At 43.6% G+C, this 22,091-nt stretch overlaps 1 protein-coding gene across 3 annotated transcripts in view; it reads right to left on the bottom strand.

Annotated features, from left to right (window-relative positions):
- The window catches only part of CORIN (corin, serine peptidase), a 179,614-nt gene that overhangs the window by 2,904 nt on the left and 154,619 nt on the right, over window positions 1-22,091 (bottom strand). For all 3 annotated transcript variants that reach the window (XM_024573820.4, XM_053922516.2, XM_053922515.2), the window contains 5 exons: window positions 14,247-14,363; window positions 11,626-11,675; window positions 11,304-11,478; window positions 4,233-4,504; window positions 2,705-2,838 (listed from right to left, as the gene is read on the bottom strand). In XM_024573820.4, the coding sequence (XP_024429588.2) occupies window positions 2,705-2,838; window positions 4,233-4,504; window positions 11,304-11,478; window positions 11,626-11,675; window positions 14,247-14,363 (748 nt within the window). The remainder of the gene's footprint in view (window positions 1-2,704; window positions 2,839-4,232; window positions 4,505-11,303; window positions 11,479-11,625; window positions 11,676-14,246; window positions 14,364-22,091) is intronic.

The following is a 22,091-nucleotide window of genomic DNA, read 5'->3' as shown; positions in this document are numbered from 1 at the left end:
CTGAATTTTTGATTGTGCTGGGTGCTTCTGTGGAGGCGGTGACCCTTGCATTCGGGAATTACCAGTGCCATAGCCTGGTTAATGAGCATAGACCCTGCAAGGGGCTGAATAAATTATTCTGCTGAAAAGCCTAATTGAAAAAATTTAAGGAAAATTTACTGGAAACATTTTTATTAGACATATTCCACAATTTTTTTAAATCTCCCCTTATATAAAAGGAATACTGAGATACTGACTTATTTAGGTTGAGCTATTTATTAACCAGACAGTGATTACCGTGGAACATGTCTGCAAGTCCACTCTGCACCACCAGGTCAGAAGTTTAGCCGGGAAATTATTTAGCATCTACTCTTTGCAAGGTTCCGTGGTGAGGCCCATGCAGATGAAGGCACTATTTTTGGTCACTGAGGGGCAAAAGGCTACTTTGGCAACGAAATACCTTGACATGAAAGCGAAATCTAAGGACTATAAATAAAGGCATCTTCAAAGGAACGAATGATTGCTTCCAGCTGGAGAGGAACAGAAAGTGTCTCCCGGCGTGGGTGTGGAGGTGGGCTTGGCGAGGCGGTGGACGTTTGTAAGGGAGAAAACAGGAGGGGAAGAAGCCGCTGTTGCGTACGAAATGGAGAATACAGATGAGACACAATTTGTCCTCTTTCCCTCTTAGTAAAATTGGGCTTTAGGCCAAAGTTAATGTTTGGTTTCAGTACTGATCCCCATGATTTCTAGACCTTTACAAGAGGGACCCACAGCTTCCATGTGTCCCATCGACAAATCAGAAAGATAATGAGAGGTTCTGGTGGACGATCTTGCTCCAGACCTAATAAAAAGTAGCTTTTGTTTGTTTTGTTTTATTTTCTACCTGGAGCTGTATTGGAGAACCTCTGGTATGCATTTCAGATACCCCCGGGGCTGAATTCCTACTGTTAAAGAAGCTGGCGTGACTTGGTTCCTATTAGACACCATGGTAGGAATACGCGCGTGCCTGTGTCTGTGTTTGTTCTTCCACAAATTACCCTTCTGCCCCTCCTCTGGCAATGACCAGGTGGGGAAGAGACACTCCTATTTGGCAGACCTCCAAATCATGCTGCAGAAATGGATTCACACTAGTCATTGCTACTAGGAGAGCGTAGGGGCCCAGCGCATGGGCCCGGAAGCCAGACTGCCTGGGTTTATACCTTACTCTACCACCTTTCGTGCTGGGTGATATTAGGTAAATAACTTACCGCTCTGGTCCCTTCTTTGCTTGATCTGTAAGCTAGGAAAAGCAATGATACTGCTACAGCAGGTAATTGTAAGGATTAAATGAGTTACTATAAAGCATTTGGAAGAGATCCCACACTACAATAAGCACCAAATGATATATGTTAATATTCATACAGTTACTCTTCATTGAGTGGATATGCCAGACATCACCCACACATACGTGAAACGGGAGCTTTCACATACATTAATTCCATCCTCAAGACATCCTGCAAATTAGACTCAGTCCCATGTTACTCATGAAAAAACTCTCTAAAGAGTTTTTAGACAACTTCTCCCAGTCACATTGTTCGTACTGGCAGACGTGGGATGCAACCCAGGGCTTTCAGGCTGCAAATGCTATGTCCCAAGCCCCACACCATTCTGCCTCCAAATACACTTTCTTTTTTTGGCTTGTCACACCCAGGACTCTTGCTTGGAAGGCAGGGATCCCTCCACCACTGCCCACCTCAGTGGGCTGGCCTGTGGCCAAGGGGCCAAAGGGAAGGGGACCTCAGTGAATCACCTAGGGACCCGGCAGTCTGCCCCCCTCTTTCCCCGGACAACTGACTGTCTAAGGGATCACCACCAGGCCATTTCCAGCCCCCTGATTTGCCCACTCTGAAACAGGACCATCAGAAGTGTCGTTTTATTGTTATCTTATGGTAACGGCATTGTCGAATCTCTTCTTCCGTTCAAAAAGGTGTGTGTGGGGGGGGGGGGGAGTTGTGGGGAGGGGGCAACTGGATCTACTTGCTTCCCAGCCCCGACGTGCAACTGCTGGTCCCTCTCTGCTGTACACTTCTGTGAGCACTTGCCCTTTCCCATCCTTCCCTGGGAGCTGGCTAGTGCAATATTCAATGAATAATACTTATTAAGTAAAAATAAAAATGCTTCCCTGAATTGCTTAGTCAGCATGCTCTACGCACTGTTGTGACCAGGAATCCTGAGTGTCTGAAGGTCACATTCAGTGGCATTTGAAGACATGTTGACAATTGAGTGCAGCACGTGTGATCAGTTCCTGAGACAGAGGTGGTTCTGTCACAGCCCTGGAAGCTGGGCTGTTGTGTGCGCTCTCATGCCTTCACCCCGATGGCTACGAACTTCCTTCGGTGTCCCCCTGCTTCCTGGGCAGCCTGGCTGGAGCCCCGGTTACCACTTGCCCCTGTGAGAAACTCGTTTGTCTTAGCCACTAAAACGGTGCAGTGAGATGGACCAGCGCAGCTGCCTTCCCTCCCGTTGCCGACGCAGGTGCTGTTCCCCGAGCGGCGGGGGACAGAGTTGAAGGCCACCCGAGTGAGTGAAGGGCACGGAGGTAGTACCGGGAGTCACAGGGTGAATAAACATTATGATTTTCCAAAAAAATCTTCCCAAAGGGCCGCGCATGAATAATAGTGAGTTTCTGTGGACGCATCGAGGTGATTGCTGAGCTGAATCACCCCAGTCAGCAGGACACACCTACCATGCAGGAGTCCACCGTGCCGGACTCGTAGCCGGCGCATATCATCCGCGCGGTGATGGTCTTCATGTCAAAGTAGGACCGGCACTGCTCCGGAGAGATGACGCGCACTTCTCCCTCCTGCAGCTTGAAAGGCACTGGCGTTGCGCAGAAGAGACGTAAAGTACACGAGAGGGTAAATGGCTCAAAATTGAGGCCAGTCATATATTTTTAGACCCCCAAAACCATATTCTTTACTTAAAATGTCACTTCAAAGACAAGGCTGGTTTGGAATCAGAATTTTCTAGTTAGAAGTGTTGACAGCAATCATCTAGTCAAACCCGTTTATTTTATTGACAAAGCGAGGCAACGAGTGGCGAAGTCACTTGGTTAGGTAACTCGGCTCACGCTTTTCCCCTTTTATTATACATGCTGCGATAAAAACAGCAGCCACCACAATGAAATGGAAAATAATGAGGCCACAGCCCTGCCCCAGAGAGGAGGCAGCCACACTCAGTCCTGCTACGCAACCTTACACAGGCCTGTGCAGTCCCAGGACGGGGTCTGCCCTCTCCTTGGTTTAAAGAATGTGTCTCACTGCAGGCTACAATGGCCATTATTTGAGGTAATCACCTTTAATCCTAGAGGATAGGGCAGGGAGATGTTGAAAGGGACAAAATCATCCCTTAGCGTCAGAGGGGAATATGTGAATTCCCCTTGTTGCTCGAAAGTTCTCGAAGAATAGCAATGGACTCGAATCTTTAGTGGTTTTGCCACTCTGAAACTATACACCCTGCTCTCCACCTTGGATAGTGATGGTGAAGCAGTGTATGTAAGGGTACCTTGTTGGGAGGAAGAGCCATGGCCGTACCCTTGATATGGAGCAGCCTTTAACGAAAATGTCTCATGGATTAAATTCTTATTCTAAACTTTAAGAGGTCAAGCAAAACCAGAGTCCCATTTGGGGCTGGGAGTAAGTAGTACAAGCTTTTTAATTTCTTTGTTTTATATGTTTAAATCACTGGGGAACCAAACTATTTTAATCAATTTAAGTAGGCAAATAGCAAATCGATTTTCTTTGTAGAAGGACTTGCAGGTTGTGTTACAGGAAGTCGATAAGACCGATCGTAACACAGGATTGGAAATGTGAGTGCAGCCCGGCTGTGGGGGTGGAAGTGCCTAACGCTAGAGAGAGGCGCCCCGTGGGTTTGCCTGCGGAGACTGCACATCATTGGCGGAGACGGTCCACGCGGAGATGACTGCCAGGTCTCACCCTGCGTGGCAGCTCCAAAACATTGGTTCTGGCTCCCTGGAGAAAGGTTCTGAGGTGTGGCCAAGCATTTTTGAGGTCGTCTCTGAGCAGGTTTACGTGCCTTATTGACATCTATCATTTGCATGGAGGGGAGAGTGTAACACGCACCTGCTTAGCATTTACCATTTGTGTCTATACTTTTAGAAGTGACATGGGAGATTATTGCCAAAGGCTAGGAAGGAACTCAGGGTTTCTCGGTGACAAGCTGAAAGGCAAGAGCTGCTGACGACCCTGGCTTACTTTTGTTGCCCATGTGCCCCCAGCCTGTGATGTAGCAGTACGTGTCAGGTTCTAACGACTGCTCGGCGCTGGGTAGGCAGACGGGCCGGACGTAGCTGGTCTCGTTGATGTCTTCACTTAGCTCCACTATGCTGATGTCGTAGTCCACCACCGCTCGACTGTAGCGAGGGTGCAGGATGATGGTCTTCACGAGGCGCGTCTGCATGAACGTCGATGGGTGGTCTAGATTGTTGATGCCAAACACCACCTTCCACACTGCGGCATTCTCTCTCCTAAAATAACAAGTCAAGAGCTGTTGGCATCTTAAACTCTCTAGAGGGAAAACTCAGCTCCATGTGAGTGAAGATAGATAGAAAGCCAAGAAGTGAATCCTTGTTTTAGCTCGGGTTGCTGTAACAAATTACCATAGCCTGGGTAGCTTAAACTTCAAGTATTTATTTCTGACAGTTCTGGAGGCCAGAAGTCTGAGATCAGGGTGCCACCTGCTCAGTCTGGTGAAGGTCCTCTTGCTGGGTTATAGATGGCTATCTCCCTGTGGTATCCCCATAAGGTAAAAAGGGAGAGAGCAGACTTTCTTCCTCTCCTTATCAGGACACTAATCCCATTGTGGGGGAGGGGTTCCACTCTAATAATCTAATTTACTTCCCAGTGGCCCCCACCTCCTAATACCATCCTATTGGGGGGTAGAGTTTCAACATATGAATTTGAGGGGGATGCAAACCTACAGTACACGAAAGCTCTGGGCACTAAAATTTTAGTGCCCTAAAAGAGAGGGAAAGAGAAAATAAAAATAAAAGGATAGGTCAGAGAAATAAGAGGAAAACAAGAAATTGTTTTGTTACTCTAAAAGAAAAATGAAAAGTATTTCAAGAAAGATGTAGTGATCAAATACTGGGGAAGATTCTAGTGAGTCAGAAACTGAAAATTCCCATTGGGCATGGCAAGATGGAAGTCACTAAAGACTTTGAGCCCTAGACAGTGTAGCTCAGTTGGTTGGGCATCATCCTGCAAACTGAAAGGTCATGGGTTCGATTCCTGGTGATGGCACATGCCTGGGTTATGGGTTCTGTCCCCAGTCAGGGTGTCTGCAAAAGGCAACCCACTGATGTTTCTCTCCCTCACTTTCTCCCTTTCTTCCCCTCCTTCTGGAATCAATAAAAAAAGAAAAAAATTTAAAAACTTTAATAAATGCCATTTTTTGTAGTGATGTTGATGAGGGCACATTCCAAGTAGGTCGAGGAGAAAACAGGGGCATGTAAACGTGGAGACAGTGACTGCAGGGACTTCGGGACTTTGACTGTGAACCGCAGCTGACAGGGGCAGCAGTTGAGGAGGATTGTGGAGTCACGCAAAGGGGGTTTAAGTTATGACATTAAGGCATGTTTGCTGAAGGGAATAATCCAGCAAGAAAAGGAGAAATTGATGATGCAAAATAGGGTTTAAGGAGTAAAGTCAATGAAAAGATAAAAGGGGATGTAATTGAGCTTCCATAAGATCAGGGACACACTCAAGGGAAAGCAGGAGATGTGGCCGTAGACACAAGTGCTTTGTTGGAATTGGGGATGAGACAAGGTGAAAGGTTCACGTGATGGTGTCTATCTTCTCCATGAACTGTGAGGTGAAATCAGGGGAGAGTAAGAGAGAACAGAGGAGAAGATGTCAAAGACTCGTCTCTAAGGGTAGAAAAGTGGCTTCCCAGTGGGGATATATTAGAAGTATCTCATACTGTCAGGTGCCCATTGGAGATTCATGGTCATACAATTGGCGTGAGCTCAGTTAGCAGTCGGGCGTATGACATTCCCCAGCAATGGTCAGCCGTTAGGGCGCAGGGGCAGTGTACATGGGCAGGTATTTGCAAGACTAGCAGAAAGAAATAACTATGAAGGTTGAAAAGAGAAGAGCGCCCAGTTTCAGCAAACCCCAGAAACTCTGGCCCATATTTTAGGCCAATGGCTGGCTACATCCTAGACCCAGATGTTTTCCACTGGAGAGGGAAGGAAGGCAGAGAGCTCCTCCACAGGCAGGCAGGGCTGTGGTGAGAGTGGAGTCAGGTCCGAGTCCCCGAGGGCTTTTTACAACCACACTGGCTTGCTCTCCAGTGACCCTAAAAAACAGCACCCCAGGGAAGGAGGCATGGATACAAAATGGAGAATTCCTGTTTTCGTGGACATCATCACTGATAGGATTGGATCGAACCCCTCAAGTCAGTAAAATGAAAAAACAAATTGTGAATGACTGGCATAGTTCATAAGCGCCTAGAAGATGAAAAAGTAATATGAGAACACAACATGGGTTCAGTCTAAAAAGTCAGAGACACCAAATGTCTCATTTCTTTTTTTTGAGGCTATTGAAGACTCTCACGTCAGGACAGGTCTGTGTGGTACGTATGGCAGAAAGATCTAGGAAGAAGGAAGTTGAAGGTCCTCATGATGGACTGACTGGGGCACTTGGTGAGCTGCAGAAAGAAGCAAGAAGGGGAGACCGATGGATGGAGATAATGGGGAAGAAGCGCAGACAAGCAACACAACTCTTGTGAGAGAAACCAAGACAAGGGTGACCTGGCAGCGTTAGGGGTTACGGTCCTGTAGTAGGATGACAATGTTTTATGCAGGTTTCCTGGAGAGAAATTAGATACTTCTGACAACTACTAGTTGTGTGCCAGCCTAGGACGTTCATCCTGACGTCTCTCAGAGGCAGAAGAAGGCAGGAAAATTGTTTGTTAATTTAACCCTGAAAGGCAAAGTCTTTCTTCCTTACAGCTGTTGAAGCTGAATCGTTATTAGGGCATATGGAACTTGATCTGATGAGCTTGGTAGCTCATGTTTTTAATTTTCACTTGGGATTTATAAATACGTCTCCATGGAAGAGCAAAACAAATTTGTGTTTTTCCCCAGCAATATAATTAAAAGAGACAGGCTTGAGAAGATCCGCAGATGGGTCACACTGGCTTTGCCAAAGTATGGGATCAGGATATGAAGTAAATCCCATTAATTGCTGCAATTGTTGGCTCCAGCAGAGAGTAAGGCTTATAATTAGAAGTTCCTGAAGCTTGCAGGGCCACTGGAGAGTCTGTATAAGAGAACTGGGGTTAGTAACACGCATTCAAATGCAGGCTTTTTGGAAGTTGGGCAATTTCTAATTTCTTGTGGGTAAGCCAGGCCCCAGTTGGCAGTCCTGTTGAGTTTAGTGTTCCATAAAATATCACCAAGGCCTTTGATATCTTATCCTTTTCCTTAATTATAAACACATACTTCTTCTCTATTGCAAAGCTTATTCTTAACTTCACAGGTCTGTCCGTGAACGAGGAAACTTGGACAGCACATGTGGAAATGACAAAAGTGGGGTATGAACCTGGATTAACTAGCATGTGAAGAATGTGTTTCCCTTAAAGAGCTGTTGGATTCATTGAGGTAATCAGCTTTTGATGAATGTACTCTTGCTAGTGTAGCCTCCTGCTTATCACGGAGTTATAAATCAGAGCTGGAAAAGACATCTGGGAACATCTGGCCTCTTCTGAAGCAATAACACTGTAGTGCATTTCCTGACATACCACACAGACTCGTCACATCATTCGGGGCCTTACACATGGAATGTTCTCCAGAGGAGGTATTGGTTTCGTGTTTTATATTTTACTTCTCCAAAAAGAGCAGTCAAATAATTGCATATACACATCTCCATTTTACAATCACTTATCACATTACAGTCTAATGATTTGTTTAAGTGCCTGGATCCTTATTAGGTTAGCATGCCAAGGCAGGAAATGTGCATTCATCTTTCCAACGCCCATGGAAATGAAATATCTGCGCTAGGACTCTGTCCTGTAGTAAGAAGAGCATCCGTGGGTGAGTAGCTTTGTATAGGAAGATGCATTGCAGTCCTGTTAAAACAGCAGCAAAGTGGAACTCACCTGAATGTCCATCAACTGGGGACTAACAGAAAAAGTTATGGTTAATCTATATCATAGAATATCTCTTAGCTTTGGAAAAGGATGCATTTGCGCTGGATGTCCGTGATCTGCCACTGCAAGACAAAGCCACCATACAGACGCAAGCGCAGAGTGTGATTTCAAATTGGAAAAGGGAACAATGACACCCTGGGGCGACATTCCCCAGACTACAATAGGGGTTACTATGCGGGTGGTGAGAAAGTAAAGGTGACTGTGAGAGAAGATAAAGGTAGTGCTAGCAAAATGCAAAAATACTCATGCCATATGCCAAGGGAAAGGGTAGAACACATGACTTTAGTAATAATTTTTTTAAACAGTTGACCTTTATCAATGTCCCACATATTGATACCAGGCATGGTTCCCAAGGCTTTCCACGGGCTCACTTTTGCCTGCACCAACCCTGTGAGGTGGGAACAGTAATTTCCCTCATTTCACAGAGGAGGAAACTGGCCCAGAGAGGTTAATGAATTAACCCACAGTTACACAGTAAGAGGCAAAGTTGAGAAAAAATAAAATAGGCAAATAGGCAAAAAAATAAATAAATAAAATTATATTTTTTGCCTAGAAATTAACCAGTCAAATGCAAAGAATCCATTAGGTGATAGAACTGTGAGTTATTTTAAATTTTTTGCTATTATTTAATATGATTTTTAAATAAAATAAAATTATTAAAAATAGAGCAAATAAAATTGGTGGTAAGGGTGATTCTTTAAAAAAATATCCTCAAACCCTTTGACACTCCTCCCCTGGAGAAGAGAGTTTCTCGTTTCTTTCCTTTGGATCTGGGCGGGGCTTGAAGGGCTCTGACCAACCACGAGCACGGAGCAGGGGCGGTGTTGCGGTCTTTGGAGGCCGGGCCACACAAAGGACACAGCGTCCTCTTGGCTCCTGTCCCGGCCCGCTCACTCTGCGGGATGCCAGTCACCCTGCGGTGAGCCTCATACGCAAAGGAGCTGGGGCCCAGCCCGCAGGCAGCACTGATGACGGGCTTGCAGGGGTGGCAGCCCTCACCTTGGCGCCTTCCAGCTGATGCCCAGACATCTCCAAGCGCAGACAAGCTGCACCAGCTCCCTCCTTCCAGGTGGCCGACCCTGAGAATACTCTGTGAGCATAGAAAACGTCTAGGGTTTATTCTTTGTTGTTAGTTGTTGTGTTTGGGTTGTTTTGTCTTGTTTTGTTTATTTCTAACCTATGTAACAGATCATTGGAGCAGATGAGGACCTTCTGCAGTGACCTTTGTCAGTTTGGGGCAGTGTCCCTTGGCCTTACTTTTCTGCTCCCGTTAAGCATACTGCCGTGGCTAATTTTATGTGCTGTCGTGGTTGGGCTACTGTGCCAAAATATTTGATCTCACATTACTCTGGATTTTTCTGCGAAGGTGTCTTATTGCCAAGATATGGAAGCAGCCCAAGTGTCCGTCAGTAGATGAGTGGATAAAACAACTATGGGACACTTACACAATGGAGTACTACTCAGCTGGAAAAAAGAAGAAAATGTTACCCTTTGCGACAGCATGGACGGGCTTAGACAGCATTATGCTAAGTGAGATAGGCCAGTCAGAGAAAGACAGATCCAATGATTTCACTCATGAGCGGAATCTAAATAAACAAACTGGACTACCAAGCAGAATACAGACAGACTCACAGAGAGACAGCAGGATGACAGCTGTGGTGGGGATGAGGTGGTGGAGGGATCGAGCAAAAAGGAAAAAGGACTCAGGGACATGGACAACAGTGTGGTGATTGCAGGGGAGAGGGGGTATCAGTGGTGTAAGTGATAATGGACAAAAACACAATTTTAAAAAAAGATTAACTTTTAAATCAGTGGACTTTGAGTAAAGCAGATTACCCTCCCATAATGTAGGTGTGCCTCGACTTACAAATCAGAGAACTTACTAAAACAAATCTGTACCTCCCCTGAGCAAGAAGAAATTCGACTAGCCAACTGCCTTTGGACTTGAACTGCAATTTTCCCCTGTCTTCTGGAAAACCCCATTAGATAAACCCCATTAGATTTGGAACTTGCCAAGCCTTCACAATCATGTGAGCCAATTTTTTAAAATAAATCTCTCTCTCTCTCTCTCTCTCTCCCCCTCTCCCTCTCTCTCTCTCTCCTTGTCTCGCTCTCCCCCATTGGTCTATTCCTCTGGAGAACCCTGACGAATATACACTGCACCTTTAACTCTGCTTTCCAAATTCCTCTAGCACTGTAACCTCATCGTAGTATCCCCTTGAGTAAATAACCTTGTTTAACTTCAGATGTATTTGATGTATTGAAAGAGGCTAGAAAAGAGACTAATGCTGGCTGGAGTCAATCTGCTAAACTTCTTCCTATTCCTACCTCTTAGGACATAAATCATAAGCAACATATATCTACTACCAATAAGCAAGTAGCACATACACAGGCTGATAACACCAAGGGTGGAAAAGTCTAAGCAGAAAAAAGGCCCAGGAAGTACTGGGTTGGCCAAAAAGTCTGTTACTTTTTTCAGTACAATACCTCTAGTAGCGCTTAGTTGTCTTTAAACTCCTTCAAAACAATTTTGTTACATCGTATTGTGACAGCTGTCATATCAGTATGCATTTAAAAAAACATCAATATTGCTGAATTTTTGGCAGCCATTTTAATGTTGAAGATGGAAGAAAATATGCAACATTTTTGTTGGATTAATGCTTTATTATTTCAAAACAGGTAAATGTGCAAATGAAATGCAAAAGAAGATTTTTGCAGTGTATGGAGAAGGTGCTGTGGCTGATCAAACGTGTCAAAGTGGTTCATGAAGTTTCTTGATACCACTGACATTTTAGCCAGATAATTCTTTGCTGTGGGGCGGTCTTATGCACTGGGAGATGTTAAGCAGCACCCCTGGCCTCTATGCATTAGAAACCAATAGCAGGAGATAACCGACACACTAAAAATATCCAAATCAATAAAGTTATTGGTGAAAATGAAAAATGTGTCTTTTATTTTATGGGAAAAAAATGTAACAGACTTTTGGGTCAACCCAATAGATCAATGGTGGATTTTGCACTGAACTGGCTTCAGAGAATTACATGTCACTGAGAATGCTCACGTGACAAAATGATCAGATCCGAGCAAAGCATAAAAGAAAAGGTGCCACTCACCCCTCGAAGCAGTGGGCGACTGTCAGCACCCACTTCTTGGCAATGAGGACACAGCCACAGATGTGCCCACTGGGCTCGCTCTGCAGGGAGCACTGCCAGGGCCACCTTCCAGGGCGACTTGTCCGACCCCCGAGGATCCTCTTGCTCATTCGGGCAGCAGGGCGGCGCCCACAGTCTAGCAAGGAGCAGGAAAGACGTGTGACTCACCCCAGACCCAGCTAGACGCCTGCTCTTTGCCCTCACATGCAGGCGATCATTTTCCCCAAGCCAACCCTGTTAAACGAAGCTCATGTCCCCACTGGGGACCCACTCAAGCTCTCACCTTGTTTAGCACACAGAAGCGAAATCTTGCTTCCGCTGTGACAGGACTGCCTGGATTTGGAAACAAGAGGTGGTATAATACTAATTTACATATTCGTTGTTCACTGCAAACACTACCAGTGAAAAGCAAGACACCGGTTCAACTCTTCCCTGAGGTCAGTTCTCAAGGCAGGGCTGTTGTCAGAATCACCTCGGGGGAGGGCTGTACAAAGGGTGTGTGCCTTCTTTTCTTAGTTTACTTTAATATCATCACAATACAATTTCACATTTGTGAGAAGAGAAGCTATTGTTGGCGAAGTTCCCCACATCATCTTGGCTGGTGGCACCACCCAAAATACGAACTCACACCATGATTTTCAAAGTAGGGAGAAGAAAAAGGAGGGAACTGGGCCTCTTCTTAGGGTCCATGGTGAGGGGGGACTATGTTTGATTCTTATGCTCATGGAGAGGCATGTATGTCCAAAAAACGTTGAGAAATAGCTTTAAAGAAATAAAATATTACTTTTAAAAGCTAGAGAATAGATAAAGAAAAATACTTAAACTGGAAAAGAATGTTCCTAGAGCTTTGATGTTCAAGTATGGACCCACGACCGGCTGCCGGGAAGAAGCGGGGACTCACCTTGTCCCGTGTACCGTAGACGGCAGGGTCAGGACTAACAGGGAGAATTTATAGGAAGTGTGCAATCAGGAAGGGAAGAACTTTCTAAAAATTGGAATTAGCTTCATAAAGCAAGAACATGGGCCATGTTTAAGCATCTCTCAATGTGGCTACCCAGAGAATTCAGTTTAGTTTTAATAACAAAGATCTTTTCCAACCATGAAGCATTTATTCACAGTGTAAGTTTAAAAGACAAAAAAATATTTTGGGACCGTCAAATATACTGTGATGTGCTAAAAATCTTAGACTTCTCAGAAAAAAAAATATGCACATATATACACACACACATACATATATATACACACATATATGCAGGGTCTGGCAGAAGCAATGCCTGCTTGAGTGTGGTTGGTAGGGTAATAATATAGGTGTAATAATTTATAGTTTTAATTTGAACATTTCACCTAAAATGTCATATGGTGTGCTTGAGGGTGATATTGTTATGTTACAGAATTACATGGTTACGATTTTTGTAATAAAAGATTTTGTAATAAAAAAGGGGCATTATTTGTACTGGACCCTGTACATTTCCATCCTTACCATATGTCATTTTCTTCCTAAAGATTTACTGTATTTTCAGTTCTTGCTAAATTTGCATGGGAATCTGTGTAATTATCTGTATACAACAAATTATATAATACAGAGAAAGTGCATTTGCTTTCTGCCTTCTCACAACTTGAAGTGGTAACTCTTCCCCCACCCGCCCGCCGTTATCCTTAATTTCCTTGTAGCACTTCCAAATCTGAAATTCACTTTGTTTCCTAGCTGATAGTCTCTCTGCCCACTCATACAATCTATGTTCCTTGAGACCAGGGTCTTTATCCCTCCAATCCACTTCTACAACCCCTCAGAGCTCACCACTGAACCTGGCATGGAAGAAATACGTGAAATTTGTTGTTATTTGTTAGTTCCAAAATCATATCTTGTGGGACTAGGAAAAGACGCCAAAGACTATCCATCTCAACTATTTGTTTTACAGGAAACCCTGGCTATATAAGGTCACATATCTAGTTGGTAAGCCAGGACTAGAGCCAGTTCTACCACCTCCCGATTTAGAATGAGATGTTGGATTCATTGACTTGACCCGAGGGGGCTTTTCTGGCACTCCCAGTTTGGGGAAACAAATCGCTTTGTTGAAAGATTCAGGTCCTTGCTCCGAAGGAAGTACTCCAGGTGCCAGGTATTCGGAAATTTGGTTGCAGTTTGGTCTGTGGAGGAAATGTCAAGACATTCTAAAAGAAAAATAGCCCACCTTGAGTTTTCCCCTTTAGCATTCTTAAAAGGTGGCTTCGCTAGGACTTAGTAAAACCTTTGAAGTCAGCTAAACCTGGTTTCAGTTGAGAGGCCATCCCTCACCATCTGTGAGTGGTGGATTTTGAGCAAATTATTTGTACATTCTATAGCTATCTCCCTATAATGTAATAAATACTAAATTAGCATTAATTCCTTCAATTTACCTTCCTCCTACAGACAAGGGCCCTGTTTCAGAGGATTTTTTAGAGAACATTTTCCACAGGTGTACTTGTAAGCCTACTCGATTCTCATTCCATTTAATGCCAATTTTTTTCTCAGATCCTCCAAGTGTTATCAGTTTTCATCACTTTAACTCCTTCTTCGACCTAGTTGCATGTAGTCTCAATAGGAAGTGCACACATGAGAGTTTATTTCAAATAGGAAGTGAAAAAACTCCAAAACTAGAACCCACGTTCTTTCTCCTTCACCATGACAGTTTCTGTAATCATCATTAAAGAAAAACATCATTAGACAAGAGAAAAAAACTTATGTCTAGAAAGAAAAAAATAAAGCCAAACAATGTTGAAATCCACAGGCCAGTAGCCATTTATGCTCTTTGTGGCTGTGACAGATTAGGAGGACCTCAGGCTAGAGACAGAAGAAGGGCTCTGAAGATAGACTCTCGCCCCTCAGTCCACTCTGGGTGGTGTCCCTTGCGGAGGCTGTCTTACCCCTTCACCAGCAGTTCGTGCAAGGTGGTCCCGTTGAGGCTTTCCCAGTTGGGGTGTAACGTCAGCCACTGCTGGTCTGGCTCCTGTTCCTGTATTAATTCGGTCACAGATGGTTCTCTGAAAAAGAGTAAATGCCAGTTAAACGAAGGACAGTGACCTTTGGCCAGGCAGTATCACCATTTGGCACTCATTCCCTTCCAAAAAAAAAGCTTTAAACCATCTATCAATATTTCAAGAGGGGGATTTGTATTTGAAAGTTGGCGTGAAATGTGATCAGCAACAGGGGAAGTTACTAAAAGTATACTGAAGCAAAAAAAAATCCAAATTATTACAGCTGTTTTAGTCATTCTCTGCTGACACACATTTGAACTTTTGTGAGGTGGTAGAATTCTAACATATATGCTGTAAAAACTCCAATATCTGAAAAACAAGAGCAACTTTAGGCAGGGGTCAAGAGTAAAATAAAATTTATCTGATTTTTTCCCTTCTCTTTTATTGCCCATTGTTATCCTGCCATGTAGCACTACTTTTAAATAAAAATAAATAATAGCTAAAGGGAATAAATGTCCACTTAGTGTCTACTTAGACACTATTTAATTTTATACAGAATGAAATTATAAGTAGAATTTTTTCAACATACTGCAAAACCCTTATGCATTAAAAATTAGGAAAGACCCTGCAAAATAGAGACAAGAGTTAGACAACATTATTTTGTGCTTGACCTACATTCTCATTGAACTTCCACCAACACTTTCCTGTGAATGTGTCATTCAATCATTCAAAGATATACAGTTACACTGTATCCAAGATTTAAAACTTTAGGTTTCAAAAGTACTTAGGTTTTTATATAAAATATCTTATTCTTCATGAAACAGTTGGTTTATTTAGGCAAGCCAAATTTAAAGAAAACTATTTGGATTTTTATCACCTGATACAAAAAAGGGTAGAAGAGGTAGCGGAACTGGTTTTAGACAGTTCAAGGAAGGGAAGTACTTCTTCTTCTGAATCTGGAAGGAAGTAGAAGAGGCGGAAAGCAGGTGCTTTGTTGGAGTTGAAGAGGGAGAGAGAATTCACCAAGAGAATTCAAATCACAAAGCTTCTACTTTTCAACTAGGGGGTCAGTTCCTTGAATGCAGAAGAGCAGGGTGCGTGATGAGGACAAAAGTGATGTGTACAGAGAATTGCTCCCCGGCGGAATTTTGAAAAGAAACACATCGAAGATAACGGAGAAGAATGACGAGCAGCACTGAGGGTTCAAATGAACCAGAAACCTTGGAGTTGTGGTGGCATTGAGTCTGCATGCTCAGCAACTTTCATCTTTGAATATGAGATGCCATTTTTTGCAAAGAGAAAAAGGATGAGGGAAGGCAAGCTATGGGAAGGTAAAAAAGTTAGATTTGGTGGCACTGAAAGAAAATTTATAATTTCTCCCAATTATTATTTAAAAACTGCTATGATTACATAATAAAAAAATAAAAAACCCCAAAACATTACCAAATCCTATTACTTTAAAAAAAAACCATTAAAGAGAACACTTGATGATAGAATAAGAGCCAAAGATTAAAAGTAAAAGAGTCCTTAATAATGAATGGATTCTAATCATTTGATTTTAAAAACAAATGGCATAAAGCCTGACTATAATTTAAAAAGAGTTGCACAAGATTTAAATTTATTTAGAAATTTGGATGAACTGTTAGATTATTAAAGACTTCACAAAACCTACTGCAAAATGAGAATTTTTCTTTTCCTCCACCAAAATGAGAGTCTGGCATTCTCTCAATCCCAGAAGTGCGGAGCATGGAGGTGTGGTGGGATGGAAAGTACAAAAGTCAGAGGCCACCGTAACACTCGTGGTGTTTCTCTGGATACTTGCATCCGGAGAATTCCTTTCTGCAACCGAACAACTGTGGCCTCCTGAATCCAGGCATTTTGCTGGCAAAAAGCCAAAGGAAGGTCAGCTTCAGACTTGTTTAATCAGGTCATTCTGTAGGCAGGTATTCATGGGGCCGCAAGGGACTTGCATAAGAAGGACAACTCAGCATAGGATTTACCCTGACACTGGACAGAAAAATCATTGCAAAGGATGCTCAGTCTTTCCACTCGGAAGGGCTCCACTGTGCATTGCATGTGGGATATTGTTACATTTCATTGTTTAACCTCCAATAGGAAAGGCAATGTAGCCTGGATCGCTTAGTTACATCAACTGGAAAAATCTAAGAAACTCGTCATCAAGAAGAGGGGAGAATCACTATAAAAACTAGTTTTCCATGAGATTTTTAAACACTAGCATGCTTCTCGTGCACAAAAATAAATCTTTCCATTCTAAAATGTCATCCCTTTGCCCATTAGAAAAATATCAGTGAATCCACATGGGTCTATTTCTACCATCGTACAGAATCTGAGCATCTGTGTGATTTCAAATTTTCTTGTTTTTTCTTTAAATAATTTTACAATTATAAAAGTAATACTGGTACACGGACAAAATACACAATGACAAAAAATTATTCCCATCCCAGATATATAGAATCAACCACTGAAAATAGCATTTGAGTATCCTTGCCAAGCTTTTTCTATAATTCATGTATGTATACTCTATTTTTAGTCTAACACATTGTTCTGTGTGGTGTTGATGATGTTTTCATTTAATGATTTATCTTGGAATTCTTTCCATAACGGTAACATTTGTTAACTATTTTCTATAGGACAAGCACTAACAGACTAACTCATTTTATCTTACTTAATCTTCTAAACAACTTTGTGAAGTTTGCTTTACTATTATTCCCCATTTTGGAGATGGAAAAATTGAGGCAAAGGGAGTAAGTAGCTTGCCGGAGGTCACCCAGCAAGGAAATGGTGGAGGGGCTGTCTGCCCCCCCGGGGTCAGATGGCGGGTGCCGCTCCCAACAGCTGGAGCACTAGGCGGCCCACCTTCAGCAAGAGCACACGCAGCGTTCTCTTTAGAGATGCTGGTGTTCCCGCAGTGGGACGTGCGTCAGAACTTAGCCAGTCCGCTCCTGATACGTCTGTACGCTGTTTCCGATTTTTGGCTATACTAACAAAAAAGCAGCAGTTAACACCCTTAGCCATTCACCTTTGCCTACATGCCCTAGTATGATTTTGGAACAAATTCCTAGAAATAAAGTTACCGAGTCAAAATGGAAATTTTTGATTAACAGTATGTACACGGCCCCACAGAAGTAACACCTGCCTGAGTGTGGTTGGTAGGGTAACAACATGGGTGTAATAATTTATAGTTTTAGTTCGAACATTTCACCTAAAAGGTCACATGGTGTGCTTGAGTGTGATATTGTCATGGTACAGAATTACAGGCTTGTGATTTTGTAACAGAAGATTTTGTAATAAAAAGGGGGTGTTACTTGTGCCGGATCCAGTATCTCTCCTGCAAAGAGTAATGCCAGTTCACACTCATCAAGAACACATCTGTCTGAACTTTTTCATTTTTATCTCATGAATAAAATATAAACCGTGCTATTAAAAGAGAAAGAATTCATGGCATGGACAACAGGGTGGTGACTGTGGAAAGAGGGGGAGGGGGGAGGTGGACGAGGGTCTAGAGGGCAAAAATGGTGGTGGAAAAAAGTTTTTTACTTTTTCACAAAGAGGTATCTAGGACTTAAAAGCTGCTCAAATTTTGTTTGGCAGTTGGTAATTCATTTGACTTAACATCTTTGTCCATATTATATCAAGAGACAAATGAAGGAAATCCCGCTGGGTAGAGAGCAAAACCCTATTTTGCCAGTGATTAAGCATTAAGGTCACTATACCCTAAGAGTCTGTGCAGGAACGAAGTCAGACCTGAGTGCTCCTCCTGTAGCCATGGACTCAGCCACAGAGAAGGAAATTCAGGCGAGGATCTAACCCAACGCCCTCTTTTGGCAGCCTGAGAAAACGGGGGCACAGAGATACAGACACAGCCCACACACCGTACGGCTACCTATGCACATGCTATCAATCAAGTGAATGAGATAGTAAAGAGAATGTGTTCTATCTTCCCATCTTAACCAACATATTTCTTTAGGTTTAAACAGAGAATGCTTGGACTCCTTGGAACAGTGGTTTTCGAACTTAAGCATTCCTCAGAATTACCCGAAGGGCCTGTGAGAAGGAAGATTGCTGGCCCGATCCCCAGATTTCCTGCTTTAGTAAGCCCGAGATGGAGCCCAAAGTTGCCTTTCTCACAAGATCCTGGGTGCCACCGCTGCTGGTGGACTGGGGCCACACTCTGAAAGCATTGCTCTGGAACAGGACGCAGGCTCTGAGTGGGCTTAACTCCTTGGCTGACAGACTTCCTGCCCCCTGGGGTAGAGCCTGGCTGGAAGGGGAGGGCCAGAGTCGTCCCTCGAAATCAGGGCTTCTCGCCCTTGATTTAGACATTTTATTATTGACATTTTATACGAGAGAGTTGTTTGCTGTGTGGGGCTGTCCCGTGCACTGCAGAATGTGTAGCCTTATCCCTGGCTTCTCAACCCTATTGGTCAAGTATGATTCCAGGAACTCCTCTCCAAGGGTCGGCTCAGACAGCAGGAGCACAAGGCGGGAAGTTTGTGCCTTTTGACAGCCATACTGCACGCATGAGAGGCGACATGAACCATGGCTGCTGGACTCAGACTGTGAATTTAGGCCTCAATAACCACAAGGAGCCCTTCTTAGCAAGTACCTTCTTTCTCAGGGTCAACAGTAACAAGGTTAATGTGTCCTCAAGTTCAGTGGGCTAGTGGAGAGTGTTAGGGTATTGGGTGAGGGAGGGAGGCAGGGGCCAGACTGTGCAGTCTTCATGCCAGAGTGGGAAATTGGATTTTGAGTCTAACCTGTATGAATAATAAGAAAAGGCCAGGAGGCTTGCCATGTATCTATCATTGCCGACCATCCTATCTTGTCCTGTCTTGCAGGCGAGAGAAAGCCGAACTACAAGCTGCAAAGCCAGCAGGAAGAATGTGCTAGCTCAGAAGTTGGGTCATGGTATAGTTCCAAAATGCAGCTGCCGCCATATGAGGACTTCTAACAGAAGCAACACAGACTCTGGTCAACTCCTGATGGGCCACTCAAATTATAAATCACGTTCTTCTTTTCCCCGGACCCACTCACACCCACGTCTAACGACAATGCTACCTTCACTATGGTGGGGGAACCTGATGTTCCCAGAGACTTGATGGGGATTAATTCTTCCCGTTCCCAAACCTTCTCGCTCACCATATTTTTGGCTAAAAGCTGGATCTTGATAGTACTTATTTCTGGAGAACCCATGGAAACAACCTTTGATTCTATAAGGATGGTTTAATTTAATTTCCTAAAATTGATGTGAATCCATTTTTCAGCGATGAACTTTTTTACCATAAAATGAAATATAGGAGAGTTTTTAAGAATCTAATTAATTCAGGACCTCACACAGTTCCACTTCCATTAATAACAGTGAATTTCTCCGCACCACTAAGAACTTCTATTTAATCTCAACAATTATTCAGTAACTGAACTGACAGTTTGAGATTTCGTTTGCCAACGAATAATCCAAGTTCTTGCCAGAGCTTGCCGGTAGTGATGATATGGAAGTGCTCTCAGGAAAGCTGGCAGGCTCGCCTTGCTTTGTTAAGGCCTCCTACCCAGTGGTCTCATGAAAAAACTTTAAAAACATTTCTTCTTCCTTCAGGGTGTAACACTTTTCCAAGAAAAGTATTCCTCTTCCTCATCCCAGAATAGCACATTGCAGAAAACACCCCACCTGCACGTTGGACTCCATGATTGACTTCTCAACCAGGCAGCCATTTAACCAGCAGCGTCCTGGAAATGGGTGGGAAATGAATTACCTGTGTGCAACCTACATGTCTGCCAGCGAACTACAAAGCTTCTGTGTGAAGGAAAATAACTCTTTATGAGTTTGCTTCAGCTGAGTTCAGCTTAGTATATGCCAAGCAGCTACTTGTTACTCTAAGTGACATTTCAAAAAGTAAAAAACACTTGGACTGTGGTCCTGCACGATAAATTTCCTCTACTGCCGCCTCCTCACTGCCGTCTATTTAAAAATCATGCGATGATCAGGTCACAGGGAGGTATTAAGACTTGCCACAAAACTCCCACGTAAAGCAATTCTAAAAGGGATTTATGCTTAAGAGGCTGATTGGCCACACCAATCAGGTCATGTTTATGGAATAAGTGGGTACTGCAGGTGACGGATCTGCTCCTAGCATTCAGGACGCCCCTGGCCTGGGCACAGACTGGCATTCCGGCTCTGTATTTCCTGTGACCTAGCCAAGTCTCTGGACCCCTTAAATCTCAGGCTCCTCACATGTAAAGTAGAAATGACAAGACCACTTATCTTACAGGGTTATGATGTAGGTAAATTGAAGGAATATATATCAAGTACCCAGAAAAGCCTGGCACAGCATTAAGCGTAGCCATTAATAACACATTGGGGATTAGGATTCAACACATGAATTGTGGGGGGGGGGGCATTCGTGCTTCGGCAGGTGGGGCTCTGTCAGGGATTCAGCAGTGGAATAGTGAGTGCTTCCATGGAAATAGAGGCGCCAAACATCTCCCACCGCCCCCACCAGCCTCTGGCTGCATTTCTCAGATGTGTTCTACACTCACTTTTTTATTTCTCTCTTCTCACTGTCCCTTAGGTTTTCGCCCCCTGACTCTACTGGAACTGGTCAGGCTGTTGACACACACAGTGCTAAAACCAGTAGTTGGTCTCCGGGCCTCACTGTCCTCAACTCCTCAGCAGCATTTGGTGCAAACTGACCATTGCCTCTTCCTTGGTACAATTTCTCCACCTGGGTTCCAGGTTATCACAGACTCTTACCCCCTGGTTGTTCTTTCTCATCCCCCTTGGCTGGTGACCTCTCTTCGCTCACCCTCTCAATGTCAGGGCTCGGCCCCACACCACACTCTCTGTTTGTGCTCACTCTCTCGGTCACGTCACCCAGTCCCATAAATCTATACATCGTCTGTATTCCAGTGACTCCCAAATACATGTCTTCAGCCAAGACCTCTCTAATAAACTCCAGACTTGAGCCGTATAAGCATCTCTGTTTGAATGTCTGACAGACATCCCAAACTTAGCATGTGTAGAACTGATCGTTCCCCCTAAACTTGCTCCATCCACAGCCTTCCCCATCCAGTTTATTTTTATCCCATCTTTCCAATTGCTCCAGCCAAAAACCTTTAAGTCATTTTTGACTCTTCGTTAATTCTTCTCAACCCCCAATCAACATCTATCTGCCAGGAAGTTCTGTTGGCTCTACTTTTAAAGTATATTCAGAATGGAACCATTTTTCCCCATGTCCTCTGCTAATATACGGATCTGAATCACCAAAATCTCTCACTTGGATTACTTCAATGGTCTCCTCACTAACCTTCCAGTTCCTATCCTTGTCCTTACAGCCTATGCCCAATACAACCACCAGAGAGACCCCTTTCGGTCAGATGTGAAGAGGGAGAAATTGGAATTCTCATGCATTGTTGGTGGGACTATAAAATGGTGCGGCTCCTTTGCAAATGGTTTGGTTGTTATGTTTTTAAAAATTAAACATGGAGTTACCATGTAACCCAGTAATTTTAGTTCTAACTATTTAGACGAGAATTGAAAACATAGGTTCGCATATAAACTTTGTACGTGAATATTCATAGCATTTTTCCTGAGAGCCAAAATGTGGAAAAACCCTAAATGTTCATTAATTGATGAATGGATAATCAAAATTGGTTATAGCCACACCGCGGAATACTATTTAGCCACGAACAAGAATGCAGCACTGACCCACGCTGCAACGTGGATGGACCCTGGAAAACATCATGCTGAGTGAAATAAGTCAGACAAAGTGCACACCA

The sequence above is a fragment of the Desmodus rotundus genome, chromosome 4 (assembly GCF_022682495.2).
Source record: "Desmodus rotundus isolate HL8 chromosome 4, HLdesRot8A.1, whole genome shotgun sequence".
NCBI classification, from domain to species: Eukaryota; Metazoa; Chordata; class Mammalia; order Chiroptera; family Phyllostomidae; genus Desmodus; species Desmodus rotundus.
The sequence above is the reverse complement of the archived record's forward strand: the minus strand, read 5'-3'. Positions and strand labels throughout refer to the sequence as shown.